The 19,066-nt window shown below is 43.7% G+C and overlaps 3 protein-coding genes across 3 annotated transcripts; 1 reads left to right on the forward strand and 2 right to left on the reverse strand.

The window, feature by feature from the left end:
* Window positions 1–2,967: 2,967 nt before the first annotated feature.
* Window positions 2,968–5,910, reverse strand: BCR41DRAFT_300294 (histidine kinase-like ATPase; the record flags this gene model as incomplete). The annotated part of the gene is made up of 4 exons (XM_022020558.1): window positions 2,968–3,247; window positions 3,506–4,065; window positions 5,146–5,385; window positions 5,680–5,910. 4 exons carry the CDS (start codon window positions 5,908–5,910, stop codon window positions 2,968–2,970), a joined length of 1,311 nt encoding a protein of 436 aa, XP_021885234.1.
* A 2,130-nt stretch (window positions 5,911–8,040) lies between these two features.
* BCR41DRAFT_156522 (periplasmic binding protein-like I) lies at window positions 8,041–11,283 on the reverse strand. Its single transcript, XM_022019623.1, has 3 exons — window positions 10,591–11,283; window positions 8,514–10,496; window positions 8,041–8,377 (listed from the first exon to the last, which is right to left on the reverse strand). The coding sequence occupies exons 1-3, from the start codon at window positions 10,820–10,822 to the stop codon at window positions 8,361–8,363; spliced, it is 2,232 nt and encodes a 743-aa protein (XP_021885235.1). The 5' UTR covers window positions 10,823–11,283; the 3' UTR covers window positions 8,041–8,360.
* Window positions 11,284–14,254: 2,971 nt separating this feature from the next.
* Window positions 14,255–18,669, forward strand: BCR41DRAFT_332164 (phospholipid methyltransferase-domain-containing protein). The gene is made up of 8 exons (XM_022021841.1): window positions 14,255–15,003; window positions 15,113–15,459; window positions 15,556–15,784; window positions 15,923–16,123; window positions 16,228–16,945; window positions 17,059–17,511; window positions 17,597–18,075; window positions 18,178–18,669. The coding sequence occupies exons 1-8, from the start codon at window positions 14,742–14,744 to the stop codon at window positions 18,495–18,497; spliced, it is 3,009 nt and encodes a 1,002-aa protein (XP_021885236.1). The 5' UTR covers window positions 14,255–14,741; the 3' UTR covers window positions 18,498–18,669.
* The last annotated feature ends 397 nt before the right edge of the window (window positions 18,670–19,066 follow it).

Here is a 19,066-nt window from a genome sequence, read left to right on the forward strand (position 1 = left end):
AAGACAGCCCTGCATAGCAACAAGACATAATCCATGTGCTCCCTCATGATTCCGCCCCCAGGAGCAAATGCATAGGCAGCAACACAGACATGCGCTAGCGCCAAAGTATTATAGGTTATCATTGCCACCAAAAGTGCTCGGCCCGGAGACTGGTGGCATAGCGACCTGATGATGGTAGGGAGGAGAGAAAGGATAGAAAATAATAAAGATAGTACTCCTATGAATTTAATGTTGTCTTCAACAAAATGTAAAAGCGCTAATCCTGTAGAACCGATACAAAACCAAGGCATAGGTGTTAGGAATTGACACCTCGAAGATAGATAAAGGCCTGTTGCCATGGCAATAATCACCATCAATCTGCCGGTGGTCGGGTGGGCCTATATTAAGATAGCCATCTAGCGACTAGCGGCAAATCGTGGATGCCTCAGCATGGATAGAGTGCAAACAAATCAAGCATCTCCCTCCTCCTCCTGCTGCCTTAGTTGAGTTATCGTCTTCTTTTGAGCTATCAATTGCTTTTGCCTCGTGCTTATAAGGTTCCTTGAGTAGCATGGTTCGCATACTTGCCAATAGGCCCAACATGTTGTTGTGCTCACCGTTACTCAAGCTCATAATCGGCCAAATCGGGTTACTAGTCTACCATACTTGTATGATTGCATTATGCAGAATAAGGCCTAAAGCCAGCGCCATAGCGCCACATTCTGCTCTGCCGTTCCAAAAGCTTTGTCTACAAAGCGTTGCACCCCATGTCACTAGTGGGGGGTAACGCCAATCGCGACTGTCATGAGACGATAGGCAGGGCCATGGCTAGTTACGAGAGAATACTGACGAAGAATAGTAGGTGAAAAAGCTCTTTGGGTCGTTCAGCTCTCTTGGGAAGGCTATTGATCCCTAAAAGTCCGGATATGGTATTGCAGAATAGAAATAGATTGTATCCGGATAGCCCCATATGTCACAATGGAAAATACCATACCATCAGAGGAAGTGACATTAACATTGACCAGAAGATGAGGCCTATATAATAGGGATTTCTTTTCATCTATGGTTAATGCCTGTATCTTCTCCATGTCAAGCGCAGGTCAATGGCAAATACAATTGTTTCAGCAAGCTTGATCTGGCTATAAATTGACCGAGCTTTGCTGTAAGCAAAATATCTGCTTCTTTCGCTAGTATTGGCTACTTTCCTCTCTGCTGGAGCCTCTAAGGTCATCTCCAGGTCTCCTGAGTTCATTGTGAGCTCCACAGGCGCCATAATGTCCTTTTATTCCAACATTTACTACATGAACGAAGTCAATTTTTGAGACTGTACCAAATGCTAGATCAGAAAAAATGAGCGACCACTCAAAGAAACCATAGTAGTATATGTTAAATAAAAGAGCGAGGAGTAGAAAGAAGCAGGTGAGTTGATACACTAAATAGCCAACGCAATCCTCATACATTGTATTCTGGTAAGTAACAGATTTAACCCCCTTCCTTGGGCGCGATGGACTATTGTGCAGAGTGCAGAATGAAAAAATAAATCATGGGGACGAGCGCTCCAAAGAATGTAAATGCACCGATCCGTCTTTTTTTCCGAGTTCGAATATGGTGGAGGGCACTTTTGGTGGTCCCGAGAATATATGGGACGGTGCAAAGAAAGTAAACAACCATGGCAAAGTTGTGAACTGTATGGTCATCCGAGGATGTAACATAAACCCAATCACCACATGCCGCTGTTCTAATAACACCGTTTATGGATAAAAGTTGAGCGAACCTGGCGAACCTGGCGAACCTTTTGGGACAAAATGAACTTAACAAAGCGTCCATGCAGTAAGTGCAATGGAAGTTTAGCAGATGTTTCTTTCAAGGTACACTCTGGTCTCGCTTTTTTGCACATCGTGTCAAAAAGTGGATTTTATATTTGTTCTGGAGAGGAGGGAGACAAGCAAAATAATTAGCCAATAGACCGCGTCATTTAGCTCTTTTAAAATAATATTTTAAATTGAATTGAATCTAGCCAATGAGCATCGCGGAATATAAAACCCACTTTTTTGACATGATGTGCAAAGAGTGAGACTGTGAGGGTATTAAGGACGGCTTCTGAGGACTTACCCGCAACGTTATTTTTGACTTATAAATTCCTATTGACAGTTTCGATGACTACCAGTTTGGTAGCTTCTTCAATAGTACGCGCCTTATCTGTAACTCTCTTTGCAGCCTTTTGCTCTGCGCTAACATGGACGATCTTTTCTTCAGCTTTATGCAACTCCTGGCTATGAGATGGAGGCGAGAGCGTGGCCTCAACCGTTTGGTTTCATCCCTAACGAACATTTAGTGCCGTCCGGTCTCACTCTCGTTCCTCACTTTAGGCTAGGTTGCTAGCAAGGACGCAGAGAGAAGCTGACTGAGATAGTAAGCAAGCTGACCGGCATCACCCAACTATGCATTTGGAACTAGTAGGCTACAACTGATGACCAAATGTGCTTTACAATGAATTGTTTCGCAGGAAGTTGTAGTTGTGGTACTTCTAGCAGCCTATTCATCAAAATGTAAATAATAGCGTTAAAGACTCTCCTTTTGAGGCAATCGCTGCTGTTCTTTGAGCAGCTGAGTAGTGTTGAGCCGAAAGCCATTGCTTTACTTCATAGATATACCCCTATTCTTCAGTCACTTTGACACCTCTTTGAGCATCATTTGAGCACCTGCTTGTTAAAACTGCCAAGTAATTTTTTTTTTTATTTTTTTACCTAGCAGTGCTTAAAGAAATATGCGAGAGAGATGAGCTCAATATTACTGTCCACTGAAGACTACATTCTGGTTTAATTAAATGCAACAAATACTCTATGTAGTTTCAATATGATAAATTAAACGACAATATACCAATGCCGATAATGATGACTATAACAAGAATGATAGTAGCGACAATAGCAATAGTGTACGCCGCTCAGTGTGTGCTTGAGGTTGGTATATTATGAGGCAGTAAAGCCCTCATTGACGCAGATGGTGAGTTGTAAATATCCGCAAACATTGCTCCAGCTCCTCTTTACGCAGAGGTTTACTGATGTAGTCATTCATGCCTGCTGCAATACACTTTTCTCGATCACCCGGCATCACACATGCTGTCATCGCAATGATGTAAGGTCGATCCGATGTACCACCAGATAAATGCTTGCGGATGTATACTGAAGCATCCAAGCCATTCATCTTGGGCATCCATATATCCATGAATATGAGATCATAGGGGACGAAATGCTTCTGACCATCATTACTGTCAGCAACAGGATTATCACCTGTCGCCCCGGAAGCCTCGGAGCCGGGATTAGCGCTGATGTCCAAGTGTGATAATGGCATTGCTGGTGATGGAATTGTCGTTGTTGCTTGTATGGCTGTTTGTTCTGTATCTGCAGGAGCCAAAGATAAAGACCTGTCTTCTGCGTCACCATCTGATAAGCCACTAATACCAGAATCCATGTTAGTTGTATCAGATTGGTCCCCTCTTCTTTCCAGAAAGCGCATCTGAGCTGACTTCTTTTCGATCAGCTCAACGGCCTCTTGTCCATTGTTGGCCTCATCTGGCTTTACGCCCAGCCGCGCGAGCATCTTGGAGACTACCTTTAGGTTTACGGGGTTATCGTCCACTACCAGCACCCGAACCTTAGCCATCTTGCGCGCTGTCGAAGACAAGGCGGCTGCCGCAGCCGCCAACGATGGCGATGCGTATCCCGTAGAGCTAGGTGTATCTATTGAGGACCTGCCGCCAGCATTTCGTTTAGATGCGGCTCTGGCTTTTTGCAGTGACAATCTCTTAGCCATGGGAACCTCTATTCCTTCACCGAGACGAGACTGAGGTTCGGGCCGTGGCTGCTGGTACGGAAGCTTCATATCCGATCCCATCCCTGAGCCAGCTCTGGGCCTTACTTCTCGAAAGTTGGGTACACTCTGTTCTTTAGGTGGCATAATCGATATCATGGATTTCTCCGTTCCCATCATCGACTTGACCAGCTTCTCCTCTGGCGGTACTTGTACCATATCTACAGTAGCAGGAGTAGGAACCAAACCAGACACAAATGCATTCTCATTTGCCGGCTCTTTTGTAATAGGAACAGGAGAAAGAGGTGATATGGACACTGGCACTGGTTGAATGGCGCTATTGAACAACGTCAATACAGAAGTAGAGTCGTCCATCGGAGCCAGCTCTTCTACATCCAGCTCCATATTCATTGGATCTTCTGTGAGCGCCTGCAGGACTTTAGAGTGTCGGATTGGCTTTGTAAAGTAAATTGGAGCAGCAAAAACGCCTTTCAGCCGAGCAGGACCTTGGACAGCAGAAATGTCTTGTGTTGGCGTAGTGGACTCGTTGTCGCTACTACTGAAATAACAAGCCTTGTTCAGAGATGCAGCAGGCGATGGAACAGCTGCGGAGAGATGGTCAATGCTGCTAATGCTCTGCTCGTAAAAAGTAGTCTGAGTACCGGGCGTCAACAAATTACCGGCTCCAGCAGTGGTGGTAAATGTTGGTCTGATACCCAGTTGGTTCGAAGTCGAAGGCGGAGCCCTGTCCAGTGTTAGGGACGACGTTGATGAGCCAGAATGATCTCTGTACTCTGGTGCATACGGGTTAGAGAAACAACCCTGGCTGTCATGCTGGGGACGACAAATAACTCCAGGCTCTTCATTTGTATCGCTATTCGAGATTCGTTCGCCACTCCACCGAGATGCATCTCGACGAGCATGGCCATGATATGAGGTTGATGCCGACGCAGCAGCCTTGATGTCTCTCATATCTTTGAAGATAATTACAGGGACAATAGAAGGTGGAGCAAGACTCTCTTCAATGTCAAGATATTGGGATGATCCTCTGGCTGCAGTTGCTCGGATGGCATCCAAAAGATTCTCGGGTTTCTTGTAGAGGAATCCATTAAGATCTGTTTCTAGAATCAAAGCCTCCATCTTATCTTGGATCCTCTCCTGGACACCAGATTCAGAGCTCTTTTCCAAGAACGGCATGATTTCATTACTCCTTAATATTTTGACACTGTGCATGTTCCAAGCATCTGTTCGCTTTTTCCAGGCCTTGCGACCCATATCAGAATCATCTACCACCACGAGTTTCATATCTGTTAACTTTGAGAGCTTAAACTGCTCTTCGTACGTCTGACATCCAACGGGACTATCAAGGATAATGTTAAAGTAGAAGGTGGAGCCGACATTGGGAACGCTGTCGACCCACATACTGCCGCCCATCATCTCGCTGAGCCGTTTACTAATTGCGAGACCCAGACCTGTGCCACCGTATTCTCGTGTTGTACTCTCATCGACTTGCGAAAAACTTGTGAATAGCTTATCAAATCGATCCGATGGGATGCCGACACCTGTATCCTTCACAGAAAAAAGCAATTTGACAGGCTTGGTTTGAAGGGGAGTAAGTGAGCCCGAGCCGGTACGACCTATTACTGGTGTGCCATCCGACAGGACCACACCATCAGCTCTATTGGCTGCTGGGAGCTCTGTAGATAATGGGGATACCGAGTCGCCATTAACAGCTTGATCGGTTTGATTGATGGATCCCTGAGAAGACAGTAATTGGCTCATTGTAGGATTTGCGAGCGTATTGACTCTCGGCACTTTTAGAGAATCGGATGTCAGAGTCGGTCTACTGATATCCCCAAGACGGGTAGGCCGAGGAGGCTCCGTCTTGACGTCTTGTTCATCTTCAAACCTGACTTCAGGCAGGTTCTCAACCGTGACAGTGACATGGATCGACCCCTCCTTTGTGAACTTGACTGCATTGCTCATCAGGTTCAACAGAATTTGGCGGATACGTGTGACATCGCCCATAATCTCCACAGGGCACTTTCTGTCAATCTCGTACACCAGGCTCAGTTTCTTTGCTATAGCTTGCGAGCTTATCAGGTTCACAGCAGATTCCATGACGAAGCTCAAGTCCAAGAGTCGCCTTTCCAGCTTCAATTTACCGGACTCGATCTTTGAAAAATCCAGGATATCGTCAATAACCGTCATCAGTTGGTTCCCGGAGGACTCTATCGTTTCTGCACATTCTGCCAATTCGGGATTTAACTTGGAGTCCAACAATATCCTAGACATGCCAATGACGGCGTTCATCGGGGTGCTGTTTCACCATATAAAAACAATGGTATACAAGAGATTAGAGGACTAAGGTACTCGATCTCCACCAAAAGGTATAAAAAAGAAGGGAAGTGACATACCGAATTTCATGTGACATGTTGGCCAAAAAGTTTGACTTCGCGGTTGCTGCTGCTTCAGCGCCTTCTTTGGCTTTTTGAAGATCATCCAATAGCCGATGCGTCCTGGCACGCTCCTCCTCTAACTCCATGGTCCTCATTTGAAGGTTCCTAGTCCTGTCATGTACGAGTTCCTCCATGTCGTTACCATACTTCTCGAGCATTGCTGCCATACTACTGATAAAGTCACTGGATTTATGGGGGTTGATATCATTGATTCTGGCGAGGATTGCGGTAAAATGGGGCCGACTCGTGGGTTCCTTTGATATACACAAGCGAATCAACGCATTGATTTGCTCAATATTTTCACGATCTTCCGCAGAATATATTGAATTCTCAGTGTTGATCAGAGTGGGTCGAAGATCGTGCCCCTTTACAAGCTTGATTATGCCAAGGATGTCCGCCTGTTCTTGATCATGGTAAGGCAGGCGGCGTGTTAAAATTTCGTTGAATATGATTCCAGCACTGGGGGATGAAAAAAAAAAAAAAAAAAAAAAAAAAAAAAATTAGCTGCAACTACTTATTAATAATAACCAAGGTAAAAGCGTGAGATTAGAGCTTCGAAATACAACTTGCCTGTAAATATCACCCCTCTGACTGCCGATGACTTCATAGTCACCATTCTTTCCCAAATTAAGACATTCAGGAGCAGTCCACAATAAAGGGATCATATCAACTGTATTTTCGAAACCGCTATGCTCGGGACCATCTGAGATACCACTGGCGTAGGAGGCGCTAGCATGTGGAGTACTAGAGCTATAATAACTACCGCTGGTATGCCTAGGCCTGCTTCCTAAAGACAACGAGGCTCCAGAGGCTCCAGCCGCCTCTTCCTCTCCAACTAATCTATTTCCGTTGAAGTCTCCGTTCTCCACATAATTACGCATATTCTTACTTCTCCGAAAGGGCTCGTGGTTGAGGTCAAAGATCCCCTGCTGCTGGGGGTTTGAATGATCAGACTGCGATGGATGAGATACATCAGATGGCCACACACGGCCAGCGCTTTTCTGCTTTAGCATCTTTTCACTCAGAAGGCTGGGCTGTGGAGTAGGCGTGTCCAATTGCGACCTGTAGAGTCCATCCAACCCATAGCCTGCGATCTTAAGCTCCCAGCGAGATGAGATCAAACAGTTCATGCTTGTTAAACGCCCATGAAACATAATCTTGGACATATGAAGGAACTCCATACCCCGACACAGATCCTGCATGAATGAAAACTTGAAGAGCCAAGTGAATTTATGGTCCATATTTGCCAATACAGCTGCCAATGTACCTTTTGGAACAAGTTCTGTTGTCGTGGAAAATTTTGAAAAACATTTTCAATTTCCAAGTAAAATAAAAATAAAGCGTATTACGCCTAATAATTTACAGAAGTGCACAATGAAGCTGCCATACCTGTGACAATGCAGATGTTGGGTTGTGCAAGGCAGACGCCAATAAACTCGACAAGCTTAGGATGACGAAGTTCTCGCATATTGAAGATCTCTTTACGAAGCTCTGAGGTCACTGTGACTTTCTTGGATCCAATCTTCTTGATATAAACAGGCATACTGCGCCAGGTACCAACTGCAGATGACCCACGGCTCATGACTAAGGAAAATTGGCTGGGGTTGTTTCCTTGAAGAGACTTTGTATTCCTACTGGAAAAATTGAGGAACCATTCCAATACGGTTAGATTGTGCTTTTTTTCTTTTTCTTTCTATGGTTATGACTTCCCCGTAGCCCGAACTTACGATGAGCCAGAGGGTGCGCTAAAGCTAGCAACTTGGTCAGAACTAATATGGCTCCCTGCACTATCATTCCCCAGATCATTACTTAGTCGCGGACCAAACTCAGCGGATGACCGTCTTTTGAGATAAGCTGCAAGCGTAGACGCATTACCAACTGTGACGCCAGGAAGGATAATACCATTCATATTATTAGGGCCACTCATGCGTGGAAGGCCATAAGTTCTATCTGTCTCACCTCCGATGCCACTATAAAGCAACTTTGCCAGATCCAGTTGCCAAGAGTCATCATTAAGTTTCTTCCCGTTGATGTATTTTTTCCTTTTATACCAGCAGAAGACCAGCAACGCCGCTAGTACCAAGCCCGACAAGAGAGGAATAAGGATAGCCATCAAAAGTTTAGACAGACTCACTATTGCAAGATTGTTGTGATCAAAGAGGTCGATTAAAAAAAAAAAAAAAAAAAAAAAAAAGTCAGAACAACTAATCTTTAACAAGAGACATCAATACTCTATACTCTGAAATCCATATCTGATAGCCTTACTCCCTGAACTGCTTCCACAGTTGCCATCGCTGCAGTCAACACAGCTTACTTGACCAACACCTGTAGTGGTCAGACCAGAAGGGCAAGAGGAGCATTTGAGTGCATCCGAATAGTTGCTATATGTTCCGGCAGAACAGCGTGTACACATGGACCGAACTTTTACATGACCATCAGGATCCACGCAGAGCACTGTATCTGTATCCTCACTTGAAAAGTCTGTGCTCGTATATGGTGACAAATTCATGGGGATCCCTTGAAAAGCACCCGCAGACCCTTCCATGCTCTCCGGAATGCTTCGACCGGACGAGTAATATGTACCGGGCTCACAAACGTAGTTTATGGGCACAGGTCCGGTAGCAAGGAACTGGTTAAAGACCTTGGCTCGATTAGGATACATCATTCTGATTGAAAGACTGAGAACTGAATGAAACCCCTGGATGTATTGCTGTGGATTCAGGATGCCAGTGATATACTGATTATTTGCCAAAGAATGGATTGCCTTCGTAGATGTCCCCATCACGAATACTCCAGGAGAACTTGAATCCGGTGCTGCCTTGGAAAGCAAAGGTAACCCCTCCCTCAATGTAGCGCTCTCCGTCAGAGGTGATAAGCCAATAGAGGCCGCCGAACCACGAATCTTCTTAAGATTAGGGTAGATCTTGGCTACCACTTCATAAAGTGGTATGGATGTGCAGAGGATCGAGTCAAATGGTAGCGTGGCTTGTTCCGAAAAAGCATTGATAATGCGTTGCTCGTCCGGCGATAACGTAGACTCGTTATCCTGTCTTTTGTACCAGTGCTCATTATGAAATGCGGCGCGCTCCTGAATTTCGCTGCTGTTAAACACCAAGTCGCTGGCTTTCGCATCAATTTTCATCATCATGTCTTCCAACCTGCCAACTCTCGCCTCGCCGTATATTGTGGCTAGGAACTTGTGTAGCTGGATACAATGTCCTTCTTGCCACCATGGCCCATTTAACTCTATGAGACACAAAGGTATGCCAAAGCCGTTTTTCAGGATCTGAGATGAGAATGTCGAGCCAATGGCGGTATCGCTAGGCCCGTGGAAAACAACTCTACTCGGTAAAGGCACCCAATTGTCCACTGTGCCTATACCCATGATAGGCATGTTCGGTCCCATCACGGTGTTGTTCAATAGCTCACTGTATTGCTCCTTATCAGCTAAGGACATGATGACGCCTTGAATGCCTTTATATGGGCCATACCGCGATTCAGCTAAATTACCAGTCGTCCCAGAACCAGCAGATAGTAGGGTATTCTGGACCCCTTCCAATTCCGGTACTGAAGTCGCTGAGATCGTGTTCCACCCAAACAATGTCGTCGCTTCGATAATACCGCCCAAGGCCTCCTTCCAGCGTGTTTTCTCTAGTGAAATATTGCGGTTAAACACTACAGCTGTCTTGTTCTGCGCAATGAAGTCGAAGAGGTCTCCTGAATGATCTTGTGCATACTCAGCTTCGACATTGCTAGCGTCCAGCAGCGTTGGTCCCGTCCAAATTGTGTCTACCTGTAATCTTTGTTTCGATGAAACCATAAGGAAAATTTCTAGAACAGGAATCGCTCCTTGAAGATACGGCGATTGGGAAGTGGCCGCAACAATGGTTCCTGATTTAACGTACTCTATCATATTCTCATTCAATTCGAATGTGCCTACCCATAACCCACCTGGCCTCCCAGGCACAGGATTGCCTGTTTTATTCAGCGAAATCTCCACAGCCAAGTCAACTGTGAGTGTTGACAGAGCGATAATTGAGTCAACGTTCGGATACTTTCCGAGATGACTCTTCACGGTTCGGAAGACTTGTTGACTATCGTTAGTGCGATTGACCATTATAGTTCTATTAGAGAAAGAGTCGGTAAGATTCAATCCCCGAGCCCTAAAAGCCTTGAGGACTCCTGAACAGCGGTCGGCGAACGTTTGCACAAAAGGCACAGCGCCAAGACAAACAAAACTTCGCGCTCCTACGGCATGTTCAAAACAAGTGGTCAGTCAGCAACCACAATAGATTGTACTTCTTTTGTAAAGGAGTCAAGCCTATAAATCTAATAGGAATACCTTTGTCAAGTAGTGCGTTTCCGATCAATTCTCCAGCAGCGACATTGTTCTGTAAGACGGAGAGGAATCCTTGCTGTCTGGCAGATTCCAGGCCTATATTCATGACTACAATTGGAAGTCCTGGACGCTGTCTCTGGACATCAATGACCGCGGCTGCAATGTCGGAGTTGGGGATAGTGACAATTAACCCATCAATAGGCTCCTCGGAGGCTTTTCTGATTCGACTAGCCATAGTGTCAGTGTCGAAGACGCCATTCAGTGTCGTCCGCTGCCAATCCAGCTGAATATCGGTGATTTTCGCTGCATCCCAAGCACCTGCATGAACTCTGTCCCAAAACGGAGTAATACCTAGTTAAAAATAATGGTCAAGGGTATGATATAAAATGGTCCCTGAGCATGCAGTTATTGACAGGAGGCTTACAAGGATTGATAAAAGGATTGGAGTACAAACCATGATCGATTCCCAGCACTCGAATAGGCCCATCTTTATATGATTCTGACTTCCGACCATTGAATCCAGTCATAGTTTTGGGATCGCAAAGAGGGAGATTGGAGATATTCATGGCTTTTGAATTGGACGTCAAGGCATTGTACTGGTACCCAGATGGAGAATCCATAGACCGCCGCCCAAGGCCATGATGTTGAAAAAATGGACGTATCCCTAATCCCGGTGGCTCCTGAACAGGGATCGAAGCGACAGCATGGAGCATTGAAAGTGGCAATAAAAACACCAGTAGCCAAGTGAGTATGGATAACAATGAAGAAGACTGAGAAGGTCTTTTCGAGCTTTTCCGAGTGAATTTAGGCGATCTGGAGAATGTGAGATATAACCTTTTCAAATACATAGCGCTATTAGCTCCTAAAAGCTTTCTATGGCTACTCTTTGGGTACTGCCGGCTTTGGCGAGTCTGGATCGAGTCCTTTGTATTGTTGATCTGGGATCTAAGATGGGGATGACACTGTTCAGACCGAGGTGTGCGAACCATAGCTACTGATTTCCGAGTTAAGGAGGATCTGAAGAATAAGTGCCGACTCCTTATTCGTATATGACTACTCTTGTACTTTGAGTGGGCTATTCTGTCGGGGGTTGGCATCTGACTGAGACTGGTAGAGAAAACAGATACCAGCACAGAGTATAAAGATGGAGGATTGTGATGCCACTGACTGACGTTCACAGACGACAGTGGTACTGCAATTTGGAAGGAGACACAGTGTCTGAACTGGGACTCACGTGGCCCCAGGTTATGAGTGATAGCTGTTGTGTGATGGACAAGGGATTCCATATGAATGATTGTTGTGAATCTGAAAATTAGGAGGCATGCAGGTGGTTAGTTGGACGATCAATGTTAATCCAAAAGTAGTTTCATTTTTGCGTTTGTGGCACGGTGAGATGTAAATGTGAATTCAAGCATATGCAGGATATGTCATCATAAAAAAAGGGGGAGTTTGAGCAGAAGAATCTTTTTAATATTACATCGCATCGTTTCGACTACGGTGCGGACTGACGTTTTTTTTAAAAAAAAAAGTTCATTGAGCAACTGAACTAAAATGCTCCTTCCATGTGCGATATCTCCACAATAGTCTAGTCTACGACATAGTTCATACTGTACTACATTTGTCGTGTACAGCATGCCAAGAGAATGAAAGAAAAAAAAAAGACAGGTACCATTTCATAAACATGGCCCCTGCAGCATGCTTAGCCTGCTTTCCACCAAATCGACAATCAGAAAAAAAAAATGCTGTGTTCCAAATACATCCTAAGCACACACCCAACTAGATCTCAGCGAGGAAGAGAAGACAAAGTGGAGTTGTTGAACGAGCAGGAAACCGCCTTCAAGAGCAGGATTTCCTCCATATTAACTTTTTCAACAAGTCTTTCTATACCCCTTTCAGGGAACTTTCAACTTTTTCATTAAAAGATTCCGAATTTAATCAAGCTCCGTCTCTGCCAGGTTAATTACATTCATAACCAATCTCACGACAACATCGATAGAGGAAGGATTATACAAGCGAGAAAAAAAAAAAAAAAAAAAAAAAAAGCGCAAGTCGGTAAAATTGTGTTTTTTAGAAGCGACAGGATATTGCTGTTGGTGATGTGCATACGAAAAGAGGGAGGGGAATGACGATGTCCATGGTGCATGGATAGGGACAGGCGATGCTGTTCATGATAATGAGGTAGGGGCAACAAAATTGATAGATAAACGCGGCCTTACCAGCAGTGCTGATCGGGTTATCAAGAAACGCTATTTTCAAGGTTTATCGTAACCTGCCAATAGTTTGTTGTAGAACTTGAGCAGGATAGGTGTGTTACGCTGGCTCCAGAATTATAACCACATGAGAATGAGTTTTAATGAATGTGTTAATGAATGAATGAATTAATGAATGAATAAATGAGTGAATGAATGAGTGAATGAATGAGTGAATGAATGAGTGAATGAATGAGTGAATGAATGAATGAATGAATGAATGAATGAATGTTTTAATGTGTTTTAATGAAGGTATGAAGGTATAAAGATATGAAGGTATGAAGGTGTGTGCATGTAATGCGGAAATACAGGCTGAATGGAACAAAGTACAAGACAAAGTGAAAAAAAAAGAAATGGATACGCCACTCTACAGAGATGGCAGGAAGAAGACGATGATTGGCGGCGAAGTCAGAGACAACGGTGAAAGTGGAGATAGCAGGCAGACCACACGAAGGGTGCAACGAAGAAAAGTTGTCTTGGAAATATCTCCACTACTCAAAGCAAAAGATTGGTCCTCCGATCACTTTAATCTTGCATTTCCATGTATCATTTATAAATGTCTCTATACCTTGTATGGTATTGTTGGTCAAAAATGGTTGATGTCATTTTGATAAAATTCTTATAAACCTTATTGAAATCTGTTTCCTCTTCCTTTTCTTTTCTTCCAAACGCATCCTTTCTCAAGTAATCTGGATATTACCAAGAATTAAAATAATTGGTCTCATCCGCATTCGTAAAAATAAAAGCTCTGTTTGTGTTCGAATGGAAACAATCTTTCGCGGTTGTTACCCTTTTAAAATTCATCTAGGCCTTTGAAGACCCTGGAAAAATGATTCTTAATGCATTGGACGATTCTTGTACGTCATGAGAACTTATAACCTTTGCTGTGCCATTCTTTGAATGGAATGCTTTCGCACTAGCGCGATTTATACAAAGAATACAACGACACTCTACCCCCCTGACAGTCAATCAAAGATTCTATTCAGTTTAGTATTCTCATCAGTCATTAGAGCCCATCCAAGTGAAAGGAGTAAAGGAGTAACCGGTTGACTACTGATATACGAAAAATACTCCTTCTTCAACCCTCTCTTGCTTTCAACTTTGTATGGAATGAATTCACTAAAAAAAAAAAAATACGCAATCCGAAAATGAAATTATTGTAGCACGGCTCTCCAGCAATTTACATGTACATCCTTTGGAAGAGAAAAAAATCAATGGAGCTGTTGTCAGCAAAGCTGTTGTGTTTCCAAAAAAAAAAAAAAAAAAAAAAAAAAAAACGTGACTTAGCGCCACCAATTTGACATATGATAGTTGTTTGTTGGGGTGATCAACCTCTGAAAATCTTTTCCAACGGCTGATTGCACGCGAAACACTGTATACAGTGACATTTTTAGGTTGGAGTGGATCTCTTGGCAGCACGCGATTACTCGAGTAAAATCTTTAAAGATGGCGACAGAATAAGCATTGGCATAATGTTGTGCTATTAGAAGCAAATTAATCATCTTTTCCCATAAGCATGGCAAACATGTTTTACTTTGAAGTTTCTTCATGATTCAAAGTAGAAAATTCGTTCCATTTGTTTCCTTGTGTACCAGCTCTTGACCCGAAGAGCAACATAAACACGAGCTCAGGTACAATACAGAAACAGACACGAGCACGAGCTTAAGCACGGGTAGACCAGATTGGACCCCAACCAACTTTCTTGAGTCTACAGACACGCACGCTCTCGCCTTCTCTCTCTCTCTCCTCGCTTCTTCCTTCCTTCTTCCCTCTACTTTTCTCATCCCTACACTCTCTCACCTTCTACTCTTTGTTCTTGTCGCTCCCCACATTCCTCATCTCTCCGTTTTGGGCGCTCTTTAAGACAATAGAAATTAAATATTAGAAGAGTGAGACTCTACAATCATGGATTCTGAGCTCCGTAACAGGAAGGTCTCAACAACCCAGCTGGAGGTCAATGGCGTGTCCTCATCCAACAAGGTGCACGCTACCGCAGCAGTCCGATCAGGAACTCCTTCCATGACTGAATCACCCGATCTCCATAATTCGCATGGCAGAGATTCGACCGATTCAGCTACTTCGGGTCAATCTCTATCAGAGTCCCAGAAGTTGAGCCTAGCCAGGGAACAGGAAGAGACTGCGTTTGGCAAAACTCCCAATGGCACAAGTATGAATCTCCAGTTGATCGACAATTTACTGTTGTTTACACCCACATTCAAAGATTGTTGTTCATTGTTGCTGATCCTCTCCTTTTTACAAATGCTATCGAACTACAGTTTTTCGCGTGCCTGTTACAAAGGACATGCTGAGCGAGATCTTTGATATGAGCAAGAAAAAGTCTGCTTTTGATCTCATCACCCTTGCCGTTATGGGTGTTCAGATTCTCATGTTCTTCACTCTACCCACATACATTAAACGTTGGCTGTTCCTGGCCCTCTTCTTATTCTGGAGAGCAGGATACAATGCGGGTTTGGGCTACTTGTTGAAACTTCAGAGCGAACGTAGAGCGTTGGTTGCTTGGGCTAAGGAACAAGGCATTTTTGACAAAAAGCGTGGTGGTGGCTGGTATGAATGGCTCAAGCAAGAGCTCAGCTGCAAGATGGACTCGGACTACGATTTTGATGTAAATAAATCTTCATGGTTGCTTGATCATTTGATCATTTATTCGAGGATGCATTCTCTTGAACTGATTTTTTTCACTCCATTTTGAACCCAATAGGCCGTACCTATCGAATTCAACACATGGCTATTATACCGACAGCTTGTAGACCTAATCCTCATGAATGATTTCACTACCTATGTCTGCTTCGCTCTATCTTGGCTCACCTTCCCTGCCGGATCTGGCTTTTTTGGCCACGTATTGCGCTGGACCGCTGGGTTCATTCTTGTGTTCTTCAATATTTGGGTCAAGTTGGACGCACATCGTGTAGTCAAGGACTTTGCTTGGTGTAAGTTTACACCCTCTCCCTTCAATTTGCGGCCACGACAGTAACAGTAACGACAGTAGCATATGAAGCATCATGTATAACCTTCTTCCTACGCTAATTGTGTATGGCTTTTTTTTTTTTTTTTTTTTTTTTTTTTAGATTGGGGTGACTTTTTCTTTCTGATTGAACAATCATTAACGTTTGATGGAGTCTTTGAGATGGCACCCCACCCAATGTACTCGGTTGGATATGCTGGTTACTACGGTATCTCCCTCATGATGGCCTCATACATGGTGCTCTTTGTTTCACTCTTTGCCCATGCCGCCCAATTTGCGTTCCTCACTTTGGTCGAGAACCCTCGTAAGTGTTTATTTTATGCTACCCTGTCTGATTAGCTTGGCAATTTTGCAAAAAAAAAAAAAAAAAAAAAAAAAGTGCTCATATTTACTCTTGTCCTCACTTAGACATTGATAAGACCTACAATCCTCCTCAGATCCCTAAAAAGCGTGTCCCCACTACCACTGAGGCGTCATTGGGACTATCTACTGGTCAGAGCTCTGTTGTTGCCTCCCCTTCCGACCATGTTGCACCCATTGATCAAGCAGCAACACTTGTCCCTTGCGGATCGAAGGACATGTACAACACCTACTTTAGACGGGATCTCATTGTTTTCAAGAACTTTGATATTTTCCGTTCAAACGATATTTTCGTGGCGCTTATTATCTTTTATGCTACCATTGTGCCGCTGCTGATTTCCAACACAGGACCTCGCTTCTTGACATTCATGATGGTTATTCAGGCCTTGATGTGGCGTGTTTTCCATTCCTATGTACTTGGTGCTGTCTTGAAGAGGCAGAGTGACAGCAAATTTTATACGAAGCATTTTATCAAGCACGGAGGCACAGTACAGGATGCATTCCAAAGCTGGAAAAGCATTTTCAACTTGTCCAACTCGATGACATACGCTACCTTTTTCTTGGCTGCTTTCAAAATGTATTCAATCCCGGACGATTGGACCTATGGTACCGTCCTACTTCGTCATGTCCTTGGGCTTGCATTGATTGCTCTCCATATTTGGGCCTCAGTCTCTGTCTTTGAGGTACTGGGTGACTTTGGTTGGTTTTATGGTGATTTCTTTCTGGAAGACTCGTCCAGCGGTCTGTTCTACACTGGGATCTATAGGTAATGTTTTGTCCCTATTTAATGTTACGAAGCAACAGGCATGTGCACTCACAATATTACGTTAAAACTCAGCATCCATCCTACATCTGATCTATATAATCAACTATGAATAGATTTGTCAACAACCCTGAGAAAGTCATGGGCCATGCTGCATTCTGGGGTATGACCTTGATTTGCAATAGCTGGTCTATTTTTATCTTGGCCATGTTCTCCCAGGTCTCTAACTTCTTGTTCTTACACTATGTTGAGTCCCCTCACATGCGTAAGATTTACGGAAATAAGATTCGTAAAGATGCTGGTGTTGTCAAGACTGTAAAAGCTGCTAAAATCTTCCCCAAGAAAATGAAGGATGAAGTCAGCAAGATCCGCGAGAAGCTGGAGGAGACACCCGAAATTAAGGATGTACTTCAGAAGACACGGGTTGTCTCTGAGAAGGCACAAGAGATTGTCGAAGGTACACGTGATGACTTGAACGGCTTGGTCCAAAGTGTTGCTCCTCGTATACAAGAGATGGTCTCCAATTCCAAGGCTCTACTTGAGAGCTCCAGAGAAAAATTAATTGTAGCGTAAGTCTTCAAACACGGCACCGAACTGAGGTTTAAATATGAATGATCAGCCGCTATTCTTTATTAACGCTAACTTTTATAATAGTCGAACTTGGGATGACATTGGAGTGTATGACAAGTCACAATATTCAGTAAAGATCATCAATGACGTTGCTCCGGCCGTCAATGCAGAGGGCATTCCCACCTACAGCCTTGGCCAAAAACTGACTGTAGAGTGGACAGCGCCTTTGAACCATGGTACTAAGGATTGGATCGGTATTTACAAGGTCTCAAGCAACAACTCCAAGGAAGTGACGTCTGTGGCTTCCAAGGGCCGCTATCTGTATGTTAACCGTGATTTGGGACTTGGAGAGGCCGAAGAAGGCGTGAATGATCATGCTGGCAAAGGCGATGGTGAGATTATTGAAGAGGAGGTTGTTTGGATTGAAGAAAAGGAGCTGTGTCGTGGCCGTGTTGTTTTCCTGGGCGACAAACTTCCATGGTTCCAAGGCACTTTCGAATTCAGATACCATCACCATGGACGATACAACGTTATGGCTTACACAACACCATTTGCCATTGCATGTAAGCAGGGTTAACTTCATATCCTTATGCTCATCCAAAAAAAAAAAAAAAAAAAAAAAAAAAACTTACAATTCGTTTTTTTATATCTTCTTAATATTGCAGTGGAAAACTACCAGGACGAGAAGGAGCACACTGTGGCCTCGATTAGCCATGCGCTCTTGCCATATGTCCAACGTTGTTTCAATTCTGATGAAGAAACAATGCCAACCTCCGTGGATGAGCGCTTCATCATGATTAACGAATCAATCGCACAAAGGATTGTCAGGGGTATTCAGCTCATGTATGGAATCGAATTTACTTGGGAAGTAGTCGCAGTCGATATGAGCTGTCTTCATCTTGCTCTCCGTATCTTCACAGCTCGTCGAGCTCTGGCACCTTTCTCCTCTATTGATTCGCATATTTCACTGTCGGATGAGTCTTAGTTCATCTCAGTCCATCAAGAACAGCAATCTAAGGCATAGTTAAATATGTATAACGCATGGATATGAAGAATACTTTACCTTGGTTTCTTTTTTTCTTTTTCTAAAAAAATGCATTAGTGTATGTAGATATGAAGTATATATATGTAACAAATAAAATAAAAAAACACGAAACCATCATGCCTTTCATGCTAATTTTATCACCTAACGGCTTCTTGCTATCGCCGATACTTTCGACATCCACTGAATTTGGTCATCTTCCTTTGAAATGCGCAAGAAAATCCCAGCCCATTGATTACAGCGATCTTCAACAAATGAGAGATGATACTATCAGTCATTAATCAAGGGTAATGGGAACTATTATACCGGATATGGACAAACGCAAGCAAGAAGTCGCAGTGAATCATGGTTATAATCTCTAGATATTGAACGCCATTGTCGGCTAACTGAATTTGATTTTAAACGCAGCTAATGCAGCAGTTACTCAAATCTGGGTCTCTTGAAGTATTTTTGGGCACAATGTATGCTTCAATCCAGGAGCTAGAGATAAAGGCTAATAGGGAGAAAACTAT

This window comes from Lobosporangium transversale (assembly GCF_002105155.1).
Source record: "Lobosporangium transversale strain NRRL 3116 chromosome Unknown BCR41scaffold_4, whole genome shotgun sequence".
Taxonomy (NCBI): domain Eukaryota; kingdom Fungi; phylum Mortierellomycota; class Mortierellomycetes; order Mortierellales; family Mortierellaceae; genus Lobosporangium; species Lobosporangium transversale.

What these genes read in the sequence shown, in the direction of transcription:
- BCR41DRAFT_156522 (XM_022019623.1), bottom strand. Translation starts at nt 10,822, where the DNA reads ATGGCTAGTCGAATCAGAAAAGCCTCCGAGGAGCCTATTGATGGGTTA. An exon ending in AAACGCACTACTTGACAAAG is followed by an intron (nt 10,497 to 10,590) that starts GTATTCCTATTA and finishes AACATGCCGTAG; the next exon opens with GAGCGCGAAGTTTTGTTTGT.
- BCR41DRAFT_332164 (XM_022021841.1), top strand. Translation starts at nt 14,742, where the DNA reads ATGGATTCTGAGCTCCGTAACAGGAAGGTCTCAACAACCCAGCTGGAG. An exon ending in AGAGAAAAATTAATTGTAGC is followed by an intron (nt 17,512 to 17,596) that starts GTAAGTCTTCAA and finishes CTTTTATAATAG; the next exon opens with TCGAACTTGGGATGACATTG. An exon ending in AACACCATTTGCCATTGCAT is followed by an intron (nt 18,076 to 18,177) that starts GTAAGCAGGGTT and finishes TTAATATTGCAG; the next exon opens with TGGAAAACTACCAGGACGAG.